Consider the following 18,277-nt stretch of genomic DNA (forward strand, 5'->3'; position numbering starts at 1 on the left):
CCGGAGAGGATATGGATGGGGGTATGTTCCAGTGCGGGTTGGTGGAGGTGTTTGGGCTAGTAGCTGAGACCAACGGCTTAACATGCCTTCAGCCCGTGCTGTGTGTTACTATCAGTAACTATCTGGGGGGTTAAAATGGCCACATCGTGTCAATTCATCTAAGAAAGCAATGTTGCAATTTGACATTTGCGGATATAAAAGTAAGTGCTCAATGCAAACAAATGTCAAATAGCAATATTGCTTTCTTAGATGAATTGCTTCGATGTGGCCATTTTAACCCCCCAGGTGATAATCAGGTTTAGATTCTCACATAATAAGGCCGCCTATTGTACTCTTTCTATTTCTCTTTTGTGCAATAAAGTGTTTGTTATGTTATAATGTACATTTACAACCATAAAGTTTCTAATAGAATGCAAAACACCCTGTATGGAAACTTGTAGGAAGGAAGGCGAGTGTATAAGTAGAAAAACATTATTTCCGATAGCAATGTATACGTATAAGGAATTCGAAGCGATATCATTCTATTGCATTAGCATTAGTCATTTATTCATAGGTTACCGTTTCTTGATCAAACTTTTTGTATCTTTTGCTTATATTTCGCGCTAAACAACGCTTCGGAATAATGTTATAAGTGTAAGTATTTTTGACTTATATAAGTCACAATTTTTGTAAGTGTAAGTAGATGGTCCACACACACACACACACACAGGACAAAAGTCCAAGTATGGCTTTAAAATAGACTACTCTGGGCGCCATTCCACTCGCGTCAGACAGAGAACTGCGGGGCGGACGGCAAGAGAGAAACCATTGTCATATTTTCCGTGGCTCTTAAATTAGTGACGATGAAGTAAATCGTCCATCTTCATTTTATAAGTTGAAAAGGTTTACTTATAATCATCACTAACACTCTCTCTTGTCGGTATAGGATTCTCCTATCTTGTCTATCCAACGCCAATACTTATAAGACACGACGTTTGCCTTCTCTTTTTAATTACATGTTAGCTCTTCTTGGTCTTCCCCTTCATCTCTTCCTTTCATGATATTTTTAATAAATAGGCTAGTTTCCAACTAGTCAAATCAATTACTTTACTAAACTTTTTTTTTTTGACGTGACTTATTGTAGATTTGCCGCAGATGGCATTAACTACTTGGCCGGACAAATGGGGAGCGCTGAAGGCTCTCACCCGTTTACTAAACGTTAAAACACGAAATTACTATGGAATTTGAATGAAAGAGCACAGTGTGACGTCATAAAAAAACGTGATAAAATGGCTGACATGTTATTACGTTTTACTTGATTAAAATTCATAATTTTGTTAGTTTATTAGACCTGTCCTTATTTAGTAATCAGAATTTCAGAATTTATCTTGACCCTAGTAACGACCCAATTAGTCGTGTTTCATTTTAAAAAAAGATACACAATGCAAATTGATATTATTGTTATATCTGCAGGCGAGTGCGTCTGCAAATCAAGGTCGCAGCTGCGAAGCTAATGATGCGTGATGGAGGATATTGATTCAACGAGAAACGTCTTGTCTCATACATTATAGGCATTTAGGCAAGATATAGGCCTTTATATAGGCGGTTACTCCACCGCAGCTCTTAAATAGAGAGAGAGATAGGCCTTTATCCGGCCAAGTAAAAAAAAAGTATTATGTATACGGTTGTATAGAGTCTAAAAATATTTATTAACATAAGCTCACGACTCTATCCCAATTGGGGTCAGAGGTACATCGATAGCAAGATGAACGAATGCCTCGTACATTAAAGGCATTTAGGCATAACATAGGCTTTTATCCGGCCAAGTAAAAAAAAGTATTATGACGAACCGTATAGAGTCTAAAAAATATTTATTAACATAAGCTCACGACTCTATCCCAATTGGGGTCAGAGGTACATCGATAGCAAGATGAACTAAGCACCCACATCTCATCGAGCTTTCTGATAGACCAACTTGATAGGTGGTGAGTCGTATCGCCGCCTATAATGATCGTCCAACTGTCTTAGTGAAATCTGCACTTAAGATAAATTAATAACTCATTGGTGTAAGTCCGGTATCGAAGTTCGAATGGCGCTCCCCGTTTGAGAAGCAAGCTGGTGAATTACAGAGCCAAAGTGATTCCCAAATGTTTTCTAAACTTTCATTATGTCAAACGGCTGAGATCATTTTGAACAAACGACCTAATTACCGACTGATTCATATGCAGCGCACCTAAGAGCCTATATTTAGAGTTGTTTGGCATGCACGATGATAGCATACTATGTCGCACACGGAAGACGTAGCTGATGACTCTTTCCTTGCATTATTTATTTATTTGTAGGAAGTCTTCAGCGGTTATTACATTTGTCCATCCACCCTGCCCATCAAGGTCACGGGCGCGGCGATCAGGATCGTGTAGTCTAATAGCAAATTGGTCGAGTGTAACCATGGTAACCACGATCTCGAGATTTTTCCAATCTCGATGAGACCTTGACGCATCAGTAGTATAATAACCACATTACAGCTATATATAGCTGACATTTCTTAAAATCATTAGCAGATGTTGACTAAAGGCTTATTACAAGTTTCCACATAAGCTCGTTAATTTTCATTTTGAACACACATTTCTATCTTCATCCACTCATTTCTATTCCTTTTTCAAACGTTACAAAAATAGACAAGTATTTTTGCCGTCTTTGAAATTAAAATTATGTTTTCACACGTCTTAGAATGAAAGAGGTAAATACGATAATCGTTTGTGCGTTGCCTCATCGCGACGCAATCGATACAAAAATAACTTGTATACTTGTTTTCTACTACGTACGTTTTAGTTTTTTATTGGCTAAAATAAAGTGTGATATAATACGTCTTTTGTCCTACTCTTAAAGCGTTTTTTTTTTTTAGTTTTATACAGATGTCAGTGAATCGTAACGAAAACTTTGAGGGACGATTCACACACACCATGATACCGAGTTGACATAAGGTGTAATTTTCCGTCGTCACTTATGGGGTATAATATAAGTATGTACAAGTAAGTATATGTAGCCAGCCAAGTACGTATGGGTGTTAGTAACACCGTAACTAATACTGAGGGGGATTATTCAGAATATGATTCTGAGTTGATATCAAGTGGAATTTCCGGTCGGAAAATGAATGAATACTGGTTTTTTAATTACTTTCAATACCATAGTTTTGCGACGGAAAATCCAACTTTATATCAACTCAGACAAATTTTACTGTATATTATTGTTTTCTTCAACAACAAAAATAGTTGATTACGCTCCGAAATTGCTATACATTATGAATGAAAAGTGTAGTTTTATGAATGAATATCGGGCTGAAGCACCTATTATTTACGCTAAACCTAAACGCATTACGGTGTTCAGTAATCGTTCAGTTTCCAGTTTTCTTTTTCGACTAAAAATGCCCTCGTATATTTTGCCGTAAATAAAACTAACCATAAGTCTCGTAGACGCTTAAAGCAAAACGGATAAGTTCTAATCTCGTTTAATAAAAGAAAGGTGAACATTCTTTAAAGGCAATAAAAAACTTTGCGTTCAGATCAGAGGATGCGATGTTATGGGAAAATACTTGGGTAGCATGCCAATTTCCTGGTTCACTTCCCGGCGAGAACTCAATTAGCGACAAAGTTTCTTCAAGAGGAAGAGACACGTAACTTTGGAGTTGTGAGGTTTGAACTTTGAAATTGGATTTTATTCATGCTTCGTGTAGCTGAATTATAAATATAAATCGGTTATGTTAAATACTACTTACTGATGTGATTTTGGTAAAAGACGCTTACGTGGCTTGCGCTATAAGGCGACGATACACCCTGTATACACTACAGGATGTTATTGACATCGTAACGAAAATTTTGAGAGATGATTCGGACCATGATTCTGAGTTGATATCAAGTGGGTTGATTTTTAATTATTTTCAGTTCAGTTGTTTTTAGTTCATAGTTGTCGTAAAAACCGACAGAGGGATTGTGTCCTCTAATATGGTGGACTAATGTTATGGGCGATAGGCTGATCCCTTATCACCATAAGGTTCATCATATCCAGCTTACGACATCGTATCAACAGTGGCTGCAAGTTGTCTTTGATTACTTGTGGCTCTGCCCACCCCGTTAGGGATTACGGGCGTGAGTTTATGTATGTATGTATGTTCAGTTCCATACTTTTGCGACGGAAAACTCCACTTGATCAACTCAGAATCGTGGTCTGAATCATCCCCCTCAGTATTAATTACGATGTCACTAACATCCTGTATAAAAATATAATAGAGGTGTATATAAGAGTTTCGAATGCCGTTGTTCGGTGACTAAAACCCAACCATTTCTATTAGGTAGGTATGTATCATCTCCATGCATGATAGATAGATGATTTCTGGATACATTAATCCATCATAATCATAATTCATCATAGGTCTTCAATACCAAGATGGATGTAAGTTATTCTCCTTTAAACCCACACACGCGACTTCAGGATGTATAGATAAGTACCAGATAGGTAGCTAGTAAAAAAAACGCGGAAAGTTGTAGTAGGCTGAAGTATAGTGGATATCCTTCAAAGAAGGAAACGAGGTCTGCTTCCTATTAGTCAATTTGAAATGGACATGGCAATTGAATGATTGCCTCTTTCAATAGCATTCGGGACATGCCATATTTTAGTCTCAGTGCGTTCTGAAGGTAGTTAGTTATAAGGATTATTTTATTGATTTTTGTGCCCGGTTAATGGCAATATCGCCAAAATCAACCAAGACTAATCTACCTTAGGTAAATTTCGGTGGCCGTAAACTAATCGAAAAATATTGTCGCCAAACACCAGTGACATGGCTTATGTAACGACTATATACTCTAAAGTAAACAGTAGCCGGGACCGAATGATTAACGTGCCCAAAGCAAATATATGATAGGTGGTGAACCGTATCACCGTCTATAATAGTCAAGCCAATTGTGTTAGTCAAAACTGCACTTAAAATAATTTGAAATATAATTCGATATTAAAAACGTAAAGAATGTAATGTTAAGTATACCGTCAGCCATGCAGCTTATAACAAAATGGAAGTTAGTTACATCTAATCTAATCTAGCCTACAAGATCCCACTGCTGGGCAAAGGCCTCCCCTTCCTCATTCCATTTTTCGCGGTCCTGTGCGTGTTTATGTTGTTTTAACATAACCAACAATAAACACTCGTAAAAGATGTCCTTGAATCGAATTATTGCAACGAAAAAAAAAAAAGAGCACCGAGATTTGAACTCGTAAATTTTTTTAAGTAAAATTTAATTGGAATTATTTTTAAAGAATTGTACCTAATATTTACGATACTTTTATTTACGTTTATTCATATTCCAAATCGTAAAATTCCATAGAGGTTGTATGAATTATTTATAAAAACTGTTTTGAAATCATTTATCCAACGTAATTATCATGGATAAACTCGTTGAAGGTCAATGTAACATTTTTGAATTTATGTCATTTCGCAAGGTGTTATCGCTGAGGAGAAATGACAAGAAACTGCAACAGCAACACATCTTTTAAAACAATGATTACAAGTACTTTAGTATACATTAAAAGTTTGTTGTACTTATTTAAATCTGTTTTAATTTGTTATAAATCACAACTGTCTGTTTTCCAAATAAACCAAAATAAATAAAAGGAGAACCGGTTACCGATTACAATAATTCGTACATGCCCTTTATAATAAATATGTGAAAGTGATCTGCTTGGCCCGACAGCACGCGAACTTTCACATAGACGTCACTGCTGAAGATATATTTCGTTTCTCCAGTACACGCGCTTACACAATCTATTGGAATTTACATACATAAATAAACTCGAAAAGCGTTCTAACAAAAGTAAGACATATATGTGTCAATTTATATATGTATCCTGTGTGCCATATAGCCGAGTGGGTTAGGTTACTTGTGACCATCGAGGCCCGAAGTGCCGAGAGGCGGCGGTGAAGATTTTAGTTTAAGTATTTTATATATTTTGAACTTATGCATTATGATATTTATATATAACGTAAGTTGTGCATATTGATGATTATTTCTTCTGATTAATTGTAAAATACTGAATAAGTAAATACCTGCTGGTCAAAAAACATTGGGTTTTTATTTATTTTATAACTTTTACCAATATGTGTAGTGAATTATTAATAATTACTACTAAAAGTAATAAATTTCGATCGTTTATTCACATTTACCAAAACATGTGGTTATTATTAATAATTTTGTAAAAATATTAATAATTTTCAATTAATCAGATTTACCGTAACATATATATCAACGCCACTATCGGTGGATAATGTTACTGATTTTACGATACAATTCCAACGTTTGGCCATATCATGATGTAATCATGCATTTAGTTGCTCATATCGTTAAACGATTTGTGTTCATTGATCTGGCTACGATATATACGAGATATACCTAAACTAAATAAGCATATGGCCAACTAAGGGCAGTCGGTGCACTAATGTCACATACACGATAGCTAAGGAAATCGATTAAAAAGCGGATGCACGCTACACGTCCATTGGCCGCCTTTGCTCAATGCACTGCAGCCTAAGGCAGTTAAGGTCTTGCTACGTAGTAAAATATACTTCTCATCCAAAAAATTGAAACACTTCCGACTTTTTGTTCAACAAACCACGAGTTAAATTTAAAAAAAAATACCCCCGTAAAACTGTACCCCTTTGCGCCGGGAATGACACGAGGTGGATTATTTGAACATGACGCATGTGCACATAGACGTTAATTCATTAATCTTGGATTAATTTAAAAATACTTTGATTATAATTTTGTATTTATGTGTAATTAGATTAAGTTTTTATTAATTATAGTCGTCATCCTGTAAAATTAGTTTTATTATTTATTCCTAATACTCGTATTTAATATATAAAACAAGTTTAGCTTATAAATCCAGTTAGTATAAAATTCGTTTAAATGAATGTCATCCGTCTCATAATAAATCTATCAAAAAAACTTAAAATTTAAACTTTAATAAAAAAGTTATTGCCAAAGAACTTTGAACCTATTAAGTCTGCATAATTTATATTATGACATAATTATATTACGTGTATTTCGATCAAAGTACCTATGCAGTTTATTGTACAGTCATAAATGCCAACTGTGGTCACGCCATGTGCAATGCAGCTTATGGTTTTACATACACATACATACATACATACATAAACTCACGCCTATTTCCCACCGGGGTAAGCAGAGACTATAGAATTCCATTTGCTTCGATCCTGACACAGTTCTCTTGCTTCCTCCACATTCATCAATCGCTTCATACACGCACGCCGGTTCAGAGTAGATCGTACGAAACCTTTTCTAAGGATATCTCCAATTATCATCTTAAATCTTATGGTTTTAAGAGTGAAATAACGAAATAAAAGTTGCGCACGAGTGTACAAGTCGCAGACATGAAACCGGATCTTTGTCCGCGACTTATGATGCGTGTCGGATGTCGCCAGATCAACTGTCTATCTCTGTGTCATTGTTTGACGATTCGACCAAATCGATCGTCAGACGCATAGTTTAATTGTCGCTACCTTTAATTGATTGGGCGTGGTTGATTGCTTTTTGTTGTTTCGACTATTTGTTGATATCTTATTATCATACACGGTTTTATAGTCCATCATTTTGCAAATGAAAGCTTGAATTGGCTATTTAATACGACTAGTGAGAATAGTCTTTACAGTATCGATGTAAATACGTAGTCGTTACATGAGTCATGTCTGGGGCCTTTGGCGGCTCAATAGTAACCCTGACACCAGGGTTGATCTTCTTCTATCGTGTGGGTTGTGAGGTGGATTACCAACCCCATCAACCCTGGTATCAGGGTTATTACTGAGCTGACATGACTCATGTAACGACTACGTACTTACATCAGTAAGTAGTAACCGGTACCAACGGCTTAACGTGCCTTCCGAAGCACGGATCATCTTACTTTTGGACAATCAGGTGATCAGCCTGTAATGTCCTGACCAAACTAGGGATAACAAAGTGATTTTTGTGATTTGTCCCCACCGCGATTCGAACCTGGGACCTCCGGATCGTGAGCACAACGCTCAACCACTGGACCGTTAGGGTTGATGAGGTTGGTAATTCACCTCACAACCCACACGATAGAATAAGAAGTATCGATACTGCATTCAGCGGGCAGGTCACCTAGATATTCCAATCTGCTTCGTTATTTATAAGCCGCAGCACATGTTTTGTTTACGAAATAAGACGATACAGCACTACTGCATTTTGAATCTAAGGGTGGTATTAATAAACTTCCCTATGGATGGATAGGGAGATCGGGCCTTAAACCATCACGCGGGCCCAGTGCGGATTGATGGTTATTAACGACTGCTAATGCAGCCGGGACCAACGGCTTAACGTGCCTTCCGAAGCACGGAGGAGCTCGAGATGAAAACTTTTTTTTTTTGTTGTCACCCATCCTATGACCGGCCTTTGCGAAAGTCCCGTGACCCAGCAGTGGGGACGTTAATGGGCTGATGATGATGACGATGATTAATAAACTAATCTCAGCTGAGACTGCCTATAAGATGATACTCCCTGTTTTTATATAATAACTATCACATTGACATGTTTTGAAGGCAGTTTCGAAGCTGAGATTAGTTTATTGATACCACCCTAAGAATGTCATACAATACGAATTTCGAAATGAATGTTGAATATCCAACATTATATGTATTTTACTTACTTTTATCTCCCTATCCATCCATAGGGAAGGCTCATGCCCCAGCAGTGGGGACGTTAATGGGCTGGTGATGATGATGATGACTTACTTTTATCATACATATACATATACTGCCTATATACGTCCCACTGCTGGGCACAGGCCTCCCCTCAATCAACCGGAGGGGGTATGGAGCATACTCCACCACGCTGCTCCACTGCGGGTTGGTGGTTACTTTTATCAATTTACCTATAACTCTCACGTTGAACAGAAAGGTCGGTGAGGTGTGGGCACTTTGTTCATCTCGTGATGGATGTACCTCTGCCTGACGTGAGCTTAGGTTTTATGTTATGTGTTACTTTTAGCACCTCGCGTTGGTGACAGTTCCTGTTCGTATCGGTACCATACCATTATCAGATCTCGGATACTCCCGCGAGACACAATCCGCGCGTAATAAGTAAATCGCGCCATCCCCCATCTTCCGTTCACATACCTCTACGGTAAAGTTGCAGTTTTCAGGAATAATCACTTAGTTCTTATAATACAGATGCCGCGGGAGCATAACCGGTGGTACCGGATATGCACAAAAAGAGCATATTATATAAGTCAGCGATCGTATTATAAAACTTTTACGTCATTCATTGCTTCACTTAGTCCTGAGGGCATATCTCCCTTGTTTCTATGATCTGTGAAAATAATTCTTCTCTCGTGTGGGTTCTGAGGTGGATGACAGACCTCATCAACCCTGGTGTCACGGTTATTATTGAGCCGCCACAGGCCCCTGACATGACTCAAGTAACGACAACTTACTAACATTAGTAAATAGTAACCGAGACCAACGGATTAACATGCCGTCTGAAGCAGAAATCATCTTACTTTTTAATCTAACATAACTTACTAACCAAGCTAGGGTTCACAAAGTGATTATTGTGATATGTCCCTACTGGGATTTGAACCCGGGACCTCCGGATCGTGAGCCCAATGAATGTAAATGACTTACTTTTAAGGATTTCATCGAGCACAGCATACAGTTGTTTCTCAGTGTTGTCATATTCCTCGTCCTCATATACCGGCCAGTCAAGAGACAGACTCCAGTCCACTATGTCGATCTTCGCACCTGAATCTTCTGGGACTTTGTACAACCTACAACAAGAAAATTAGTTAGACATACAATAGTATTAAAATTGCACAATATTGATTGTAACATAGGACATTAATCTTAATTTCGTAGCCAATTGTAGGTGTGGATTTTTATACACATATATAAATCTACATTATGATGTATATCATATACATCTTCCATTTTCGGTTCACTATGTGAAACTGTCCTTTGTTTGGTAAGGATATTACAGCCTTGAATCACTTGATTGTTTGAAAAAGGAACATGATTCTGTGATTCAGAAGGTATATCAAGCCCCTGTAATTAGCCGTAAAATACGGAGGTATTTTACGGTTATTTTTTTTTTTTTTTTTTTGGTGGATCATCGTGGTGGAGTATACTCCATCCCTGCGGTTGATTGAGGGGAAGCCTGTGGCTAGCAGTGGGACGTATATTGGCTGTTTTTGTCTTTTGATTATCCCTGATACCAGGGTCGTAAGGTTGATGACCAGCTCTGCTGAGAGTAAAGGAAAAATATAGAACCATCAGCTGATCACATCTTCGGATTTTGTATCAAAAGTGGTTGCAAAGTTTTCTTCTGATAACTTTTAGCTGTTAGGGTGAGCTTTTGTTTGTATGTGAATAAAGGAATTTTATAAAAATTCAACAACTTCAAAATGTTGTAATAGAATGTTATAACTACCACAAGGTTTTACTTGTAAACTTGGCCTACATGTGGTAACACTGGTAACTATCAATGTGGGTGTTATTGTATTGCAGCTAATACTAGATTATACAGTGCTTAATGCAGTAATACAGTGATTGGGTTAGCTTTATAATTAGTATAAAGTGAAATAAATAACTCTATCAGTCATATCACAATATTCAAGTAAATTATTATTCATTCACTTTTAACACCAATATTTTATTTTGTATAATTCACAAAAATAACATAGGTACCTGAATTTAATTGTGTTCAATGATATAATTAAAATGAAAAAGAAAATAGAAAGAAAGTAAGAAGGAAAAAGTGACTTATTTAATATAAAGTAAAATAGTACTTTTATTTATAACTATACATACACTTATGTTTCTAAGTAATATGTTTCAAGTATTAAATTAAAATCCATTTTTTTTGTACTGAAGCAGCATAACATTATAAACTAACAAACAATTGATAAATTTTAAGATTTTCTAGGCTAGACTAGATTAGATTTTAATCCAAGACCAGATTACTGGTGTTGGTAGGAAACTCTGCTTTTTCTATTTTTAAAAACTAAATTTGAATATTAAAGGAAGGATGGAGGATAAGCCTTTGCCTAGCAGTAGGACAATATTATCATAGAGATAAAGAGTACATAAAATCTATCTAAGTAAAGTACCAACTATACTATAATAATAATTAAGATTTTTATCACATTTTACCTATATGCAATTTGTCAATAAGAATTGTATTACAATTGTACATACAATGACCTCATTGTTATTTGTTATCATTTTGATAAGAAACAGGAACTTATTTTACAACTAGATAAATTATTATATTAACATCACCTCAATAGCTCGAGCAAAAAATAACATGTGAAAAATGTTTCCTTTCTTGTAAATAATTATAAAGAATAAAGTCACATTTCAAATTGGAAGATAAGTTGTTTTATGGTATATTAAGTTTGTTTCTTAATTTTTATAAAAAATATAATATCGTAAACTTGTTTATTTGAATGAATTTATGCTTTTTATTATGAAAAAGCTAGTAATTTTAAGTATTTTGAATTAATAACAATAACTGAATAAAAATAATTCACGTCGACGCTATTGAATGTTTTGTATTGTATTAAAAACATAAAACATATGAGTGGTGACTCATTTCCTCAGTAAATACCTTCCTACCTACATAAACAGTTTCTGTTATTGTAACGACTGTGTTAGCTGGCAGGTAGTGGATGTAATTAGAACAGCAAGGAACAAAATTGGCGAAGTGAAATGTCGAAAGGGCAGACACATATGCATACCATGACCCAAAAACATACGGACTTTATACCGCTCCTGACACTCTTGCCGGCAGGTTTATATAAACACAAACCACTCACCATGTCTGTTCATCCGAAAAATCCAAAGATTCCACGTCGATCAGATCAGAATCACTCATATCTTTGTTTATATTATGATCAAACTGATTCATGATACCAATAGAGTGGAGGCATTAATTTGGCACTTTACACAAACCACATACAAATTTAACACAACAACTACATTTATATAAAAACAAGTAATCTAAATATTATAGAGAAAAAGATGTGATTTACAAGAAGTAACACGAATTTGTCCCAGACAATTTCAGTTTTGCAGTTGGAGATTTGACAGATCACCCGTTTAATGACATCGTTCATTGCCAATTTTTAGAAAAAAAAATAGTAATAGATGCCAAAGACAAAAATAAGTTTGATTTTTCATTAGTGTTTAATTTTTCACTCTAAATATGTAAATAATATACAAATATACGTGTTGAAAAATATAAAATGTAATAAATTTTCAAAACTTTGTTATTTTAATTTTTTTTTTTTGTTTTAGTTTTCCCCGAAGGGTAAGGCAAAGGGAACTATGCCCATACAGCCATGTCTGACGTATTTTTTTTCTTGATGATTAATGAAATGATGAAAGGTGATGATGATGAAACCTAAGCCCCCACCCTCGGAGTAGACTCCTACTCCGAATCCCAAACGAATTAACTCAAAAGTCCGCATAAACTTTTGAGTTATGAAGCGGCTTCCCGGCACGAAGCGAAAATAGGCAGATACACTTTGTTTATTGAATACTCCAATATAATAACACTCGCGAATGTCTTCCGACTAACTTAATGCGATTATTAACCACAAAACACCACTTCGTATTAATTATTTAGATTACTCAATGAAGAAAGCAACTGTCCCGTTCCCGTTTCCCGCCGAAAAGCCATTTGTTATTTTAACTTGGTAGATCTTTTTGTTGGCGAGTTGGCTTTTTACAGGTTGGGACTCTAGTAAATTTAGCCCTCACATTATTGGCACGAATCATATTTATACTATGTACTTAATTTAACGTTAAAAACGACTGTACTTCTATATTGCGTAACGACATGTAGAATGAACAGTTTTATTTATTTTTCTACTCCTGTACTTTAATCTGGCATTTAAATAACCAAAAAGTCTAATATAAGTACATACATAATTAAACTCTTTGAAAAAGTGTACGCTCTATGGCCTATAAAAGCATTGTTTACAAAGTGTAACTGTACTATAATGTCGCCAAAAAAGCATTGTTGTTGTTTATTTTTTTTTTTTTTTGACCTGGAAACTGGCACCTTTACTTTGTTTGGTGCCATAGATATACTATAAAAAAAAAGTATACATTTGCCGCCATTTTCCCGCGCGTTGGAAAATAAATTGGAAAATTTTTGTGTTTCGTTTCAAAACACTAAAAAGTATAAAATAAAAAGGAAAAATGGATGAAGAACTATTGAATTCTACACCAGAAGAAATTTCAACGTTAGCTCAAGATTTACATCTTCATTTTTATAAATAAAATTTTTCTTTGTATAATTTTTGTTTCATTTTAAATTACGTCGTCGTAGAAAAAGTATTGTATGCAACGTTGTATAACTAGGTCAAAAAATGCTCGTGGCGTCTCTTATTGCGATGTTCGCCAAGGCTCACATCGCAACTCACGCCACTCGCATTTTTTGACCCTTCTTATACAACTGTTGCATAAAATACTATTCTAAACTATTTAATTTGAAATAAATAAAATAAAATTCAAAGACAATAATGATCTTTGAATATTTTACGTTGGCATCCTTATTTTGACAGGTAAAAAAAGCATAGACAAAAATCTTCTTCCTTTTGTCTACGGACACGTCGCGAGCACGTTGTATTTTCCGTAGTTTTCACTAGAAAAATACGAAAATGTCGGCCAGTTTAACCTGGATGATTATTCGCAACAACAACGCCTTTCTGGTGAAGAAGCGCAACATCAAGAAACCGTTCAGCAGCGAGCCGAACAATGTGACTAACCTCAACTCGTACAGATACAATGGTTTGATCCACAAGAAAGCGGTAAGCGTGGTCGAGAATCCCGACAGGAAAGGTTTCACAGTAGTGTACAAGAAGGCGAAGGCTACCAATAAGCCCGTTAAGAATGCAGTACGCCGTCAGTTCAAAGCCGGCGCTAGGAGGTCCCTGTTCAAAGTGAAGAGATTGCTGAAGGCAAACCACTACCGCACCGACCTATCTAAGGCCACCCTCCGCCGCGCGTCAGCCATCCTCCGCTCCCAAAGGCCCATCAAAGCGAAGAAGCCTAAAGCCGCGGCGGCTAAGACCGAATAACTTATATGTAAGCTGACAATAAAAAACTCAAAATCCTATATGCTCTTATCATTTGTTCTATAACCTACACCCTTTCTACACCTTAGTGCTTCCCAGACAGGAAGAAAACTTCAAACTTTTGTGTTTCTGTTCAAATACCCAAGTTATTTTCAAGATTTTCACAGAATTATTCCCTTTGAAATAAAAGATAAGACAAATACGAGAAAGACAGGATATGTGCTGATGGTAATTTTATTACGTTTTATGCATACAACATTTTCAGCTTTAATTATGTTATTCCACTTTATAAACATTTTCTAGTTCTATAACAGTAAATGAAACATTTACCAATTTTAATACCTACTGCGCTAAGGTCAAGAGGGAAACCAGTGCCTCTTGTTCCCCAAAAAGTAGCATGGAGAGGAACACTACCCCAACAAGAGCATGGCTCTTAAATTAGTGAAAGTGAAATAATAATATAGATCTGAGAAACGAGGTGCAATAAGACACATTTACAGTTGTATCAACTCTTTATTAAACAAACCACAAGTTCCATATCACAAAAGCAATTGGAATGTAAATACACAAAATAAATGCAATTTTTACAAGTAACATAGCCTCACATGATTATTTTTGTTTGGGTCATCTCTTCATAAATAAATAAATGATAAAAATGTGCATAAACCTTAGTGATATTTCAAAGATGTGTCAGAAACATACTTAAAATATTTATTATTAGTAATGGACAACATTAATTCGTTTGAGAATTAAAAGAAATTACCATTTGTTCTCACTTATTTTGATCTCGGAACTAATAACATTTTTGTTCACATTTGTATAACTGTCGAACTCGAAATGACGAAACATTTAAATATTTAACAACTTTTTAGTAAAATTTTATATAGGTAGGTCACGTCATCAGTAGGGAGCAGAACATTCTAGAAAAAAAACCAGAGACCCTTGAACTAGTTCCGACAGTCGAACTGAAAAATCTAAAAAGTGAGAACAAACTTTGTTTACACTACGGTCGGTAAAGATTCACTCAGAAATCAATCAGTTATAGATTTAATAAGGATAAAAACTGCTCCCGTTAGGTGTCGCTACTGTTTGAGTAAACATTTGAGCTTTGAGTTATTATCCTTATTGTGTAATGTAGGAGTAAATTATGTATATATATGAAATAGTATTTGTCCATAAAATCTCTAGAAATATGAATAGTAGAAAGGTCAATTTTATTGCAACCAAGTTCTAAAACTGACTAACTTCATACTATTTGATTTTATAATCCTTTACAATGACAATTTGCTTAAAATTATTGTGTAAACATTCAATATGTATTATAATATTTACAATAGATATCACAAATAAGTTTCTCCATTTACAGTGAATATAGAGGCCATTAAAGAATGACTTGTGCAATTATTGGAGGCAAGTAATTTCCTTTTTTTTTATTTGTATTTTCTTTAGTCCACCAATGTCAAGAACAGAGCAAGACAGTGGCGGTCCTAAGGCGGTGCGAACGATGCGATTGCACCGGGTGCCGTTTGGGGGGGGGGGGGGGGGGGGTACGACGACACACACGCACACACAATACCAGCCAAGACGGGACCACACTGGCTGAATAACTAGATTGGGCACACCTGCCATGTGAATTAGACCTCTTAGCGGCCACATAAAACTCATACATTTAATGGGTGGCCGCAAATGACATTTTTAAAAGATTAATTAGGTATATTTTGCCACCGTGGTCTCGCACACCCTACATAAATATTTTTCTAGGGCCGCCACTGGAGCAACAAAACTAACAGGGACAACTTGACTCTGAAATCTGGTGAACTTTGTCCCTTGAAGCTTAAAGTTAAAAGACTTAACAAGTTAGTATTTTCCAACTTCCTTCATTTCTACCAAGTCCTTTGTGCATTATAAATTAGATAAAGGAGCAGAACTGAAAAAACAACTAGTATATATACAGGGTGTTAGTGACATCGTAACGAAAAAAAAAATGGAACGCCTATTTTATTGTACTAAAAACGATGGTGGGTGTTTTTCTTGTCGCAAATGTTTAATTAAGATTTTCAATTTTTACTGTGCCGCAATGTAAGTCGAACAACGCGCCACACAGACGCTAAACTTACGCGCGGCTACGTTACGCGTGTGAGATACGATGTTGATATCTAGGTAGGAGTTTTCATTCTCTTGTATTTAGATGCTTAGTAGTGGTTCAACGTTTAAAAATGTTGTTTGTTGAAGTAGAACACCTACTGCCACGATTTTTCACGCACGGTACCTACCTACCAGTTATTAAAACGTTCCTAACTTATTAACAATAAAAACCCTACTCTTGCCTTACCTTAATTGTTATTCCTTCGGATGAAGTACCTAGGTAGGTACCCTAGAACATGTCACGTCACGTAGGTATGCAACATCGCGTTTCCTCCGCGGTAGGTAGGTATCACACGCACTCACAAACACAACACCTTGCTCTTTAATAAACATCAACAATCTTCCATACTTTTGCGCAGTAAATGGTCTATGATCTATCATCATAGTCGACACTACTCATTTACAGAATGAAACAAACACTCACAAACACGAAAAAAATATCCTCGAAAAACATCACGCGATTCGGGTCAAGCTTAGTATTCGACTGAGCGGAAGCGCGCGGCGGCGGCGTTAGCGCAAAGCATCAAAGGCGCCGACTAAGGGCGCCGACGACGCACCGGCCGCGGCCGAGTCGAGCCGACGACTAGAGAGAGAGAGAGAAGTATGTTTATGGTGCAAGTGACAGAGAAAGAAATAGTATCTGTTCGTATGCCTACTTTATTGGCGAGCGTTGCCCTTGACCCGTGCGCCGGCTATTCACCTGCGCATAGCTGAAGTTGTAGATACGTTATTATTATTATTGATGACATTGATAAAATTTAATAATTAGTAATTTTTATTTGTTTATTTTAAATGTGCGTTCTATGCAGCTTAAAACACAATATGGGACTGAAAAAAATCTATTATTTTTATGAATTTGGCGACAGGAAACTTCACTTGATACCTATCAACTCAAAGAAATACCTAGTATCTGTTCGTAATGCCTACTTTATTGGCGCGCGTTGCCCTTGATCCGTGAGGCTATTCACGTCCGAGTATCCATCAAGACAGATCAAACAAGCCCTAACTCGGAGGTCTTGCGTCCCAGGATCCTTTAATTATGTCTTAGAACCTTCTTGGCCTATGTGGTCCAGTGGTTGAGCGATGGGATGCGGAGGGTCCGGGTTCGTATTCCGGTGGGGACATATCACAAAAATCTGTTTATAAGGCCTTTGGTTGGGACGTTACAGGCTGATCACCTGATTGTCCGAAAGTAAAATGATCCGTGCTTCGGAAGGTACGTTAAGTCGTTGCTCCCGTCTACTAGGTACTTATGTAAGCAAAGCACGTAGCCGTTACATGAATATTGTACACAGAACAGGATAGGTTTATTTAGTTCTTTACTGATGATTTAACAATGAGATTTAAAACTACGAATAACTTAGTACTTAGTACCTCGGTACGGTACCAACATGTAACAAGAAAAATAAGATCACTCCACTCGGACAATTTTTTTCTTTGAACATGCCGACATTGCCTACGCGGCGGAGTTGCCGAACTATCGATAGGTAGATTATCAATTGTTGAACTTGAAAATTGTCTAAACTATCGAAAGTAGTGATAGTACATTTAGATCGATACTAGCGATAGTACCGATAGGTCTTGCTTTGTAACAATAATGGGTATTGATCTAAAAGATCTATCGATAGGTACCTACTATTGTTTTTTTTTTAACTAGGTATCGATAGAATATCGATAGGCAACACTCTGGCGGAGTGTCCGCCCAATTCTAGACGCGATCTCGCTCGATTTTTGTGTAGCGAGGTTTTGCGTAGGTACTTACATACTAAGTTGGTGGATGGTTGACATAGTAGGTAACTAATTACCTAATCTGTGGTGGTTGTGTTAGTTGGTTGTTAGTTATTCTAATGACAACAAAGAATACAATTATTTACTGTTTCAACTGTTTTAGGTAGATAATGGCCCTGATTCCTATGAGTAAATGAATGAATAACCCGGTCGAATCAAAAAGGTATCTCGCTGGTAAATTAATTCTGTCGGTTGTTTTAGA

General features: G+C 36.3%; 2 protein-coding genes across 3 annotated transcripts in view; one reads left to right on the plus strand and one right to left on the minus strand.

Moving 5' to 3' along the window:
• LOC126375640 (uncharacterized) overlaps window positions 1-12,154 on the minus strand; it is a 39,975-nt gene extending 27,821 nt beyond the window's left edge. For both annotated transcript variants that reach the window (XM_050022668.1, XM_050022667.1), the window contains exons 1-2: window positions 11,875-12,154; window positions 9,686-9,828 (exon numbers count right to left, since the gene is read on the minus strand). In XM_050022668.1, coding sequence (XP_049878625.1) covers window positions 9,686-9,828; window positions 11,875-11,966 — 235 coding nt within the window. In that variant the 5' untranslated portion in view covers window positions 11,967-12,154. The remainder of the gene's footprint in view (window positions 1-9,685; window positions 9,829-11,874) is intronic.
• A 1,491-nt stretch (window positions 12,155-13,645) lies between these two features.
• LOC126375736 (60S ribosomal protein L28) lies at window positions 13,646-14,178 on the plus strand. The gene has a single exon (XM_050022835.1). It carries the CDS (start codon window positions 13,726-13,728, stop codon window positions 14,143-14,145), a length of 420 nt encoding a protein of 139 aa, XP_049878792.1. The 5' UTR covers window positions 13,646-13,725; the 3' UTR covers window positions 14,146-14,178.
• The last annotated feature ends 4,099 nt before the right edge of the window (window positions 14,179-18,277 follow it).

The sequence above is a fragment of the Pectinophora gossypiella genome, chromosome 19 (assembly GCF_024362695.1).
Source record: "Pectinophora gossypiella chromosome 19, ilPecGoss1.1, whole genome shotgun sequence".
In the NCBI taxonomy this organism is placed as follows: domain Eukaryota; kingdom Metazoa; phylum Arthropoda; class Insecta; order Lepidoptera; family Gelechiidae; genus Pectinophora; species Pectinophora gossypiella.

Coding starts and splice junctions, on each gene's coding strand:
- LOC126375736 (XM_050022835.1), top strand. CDS start 13,726: ATGTCGGCCAGTTTAACCTGGATGATTATTCGCAACAACAACGCCTTT.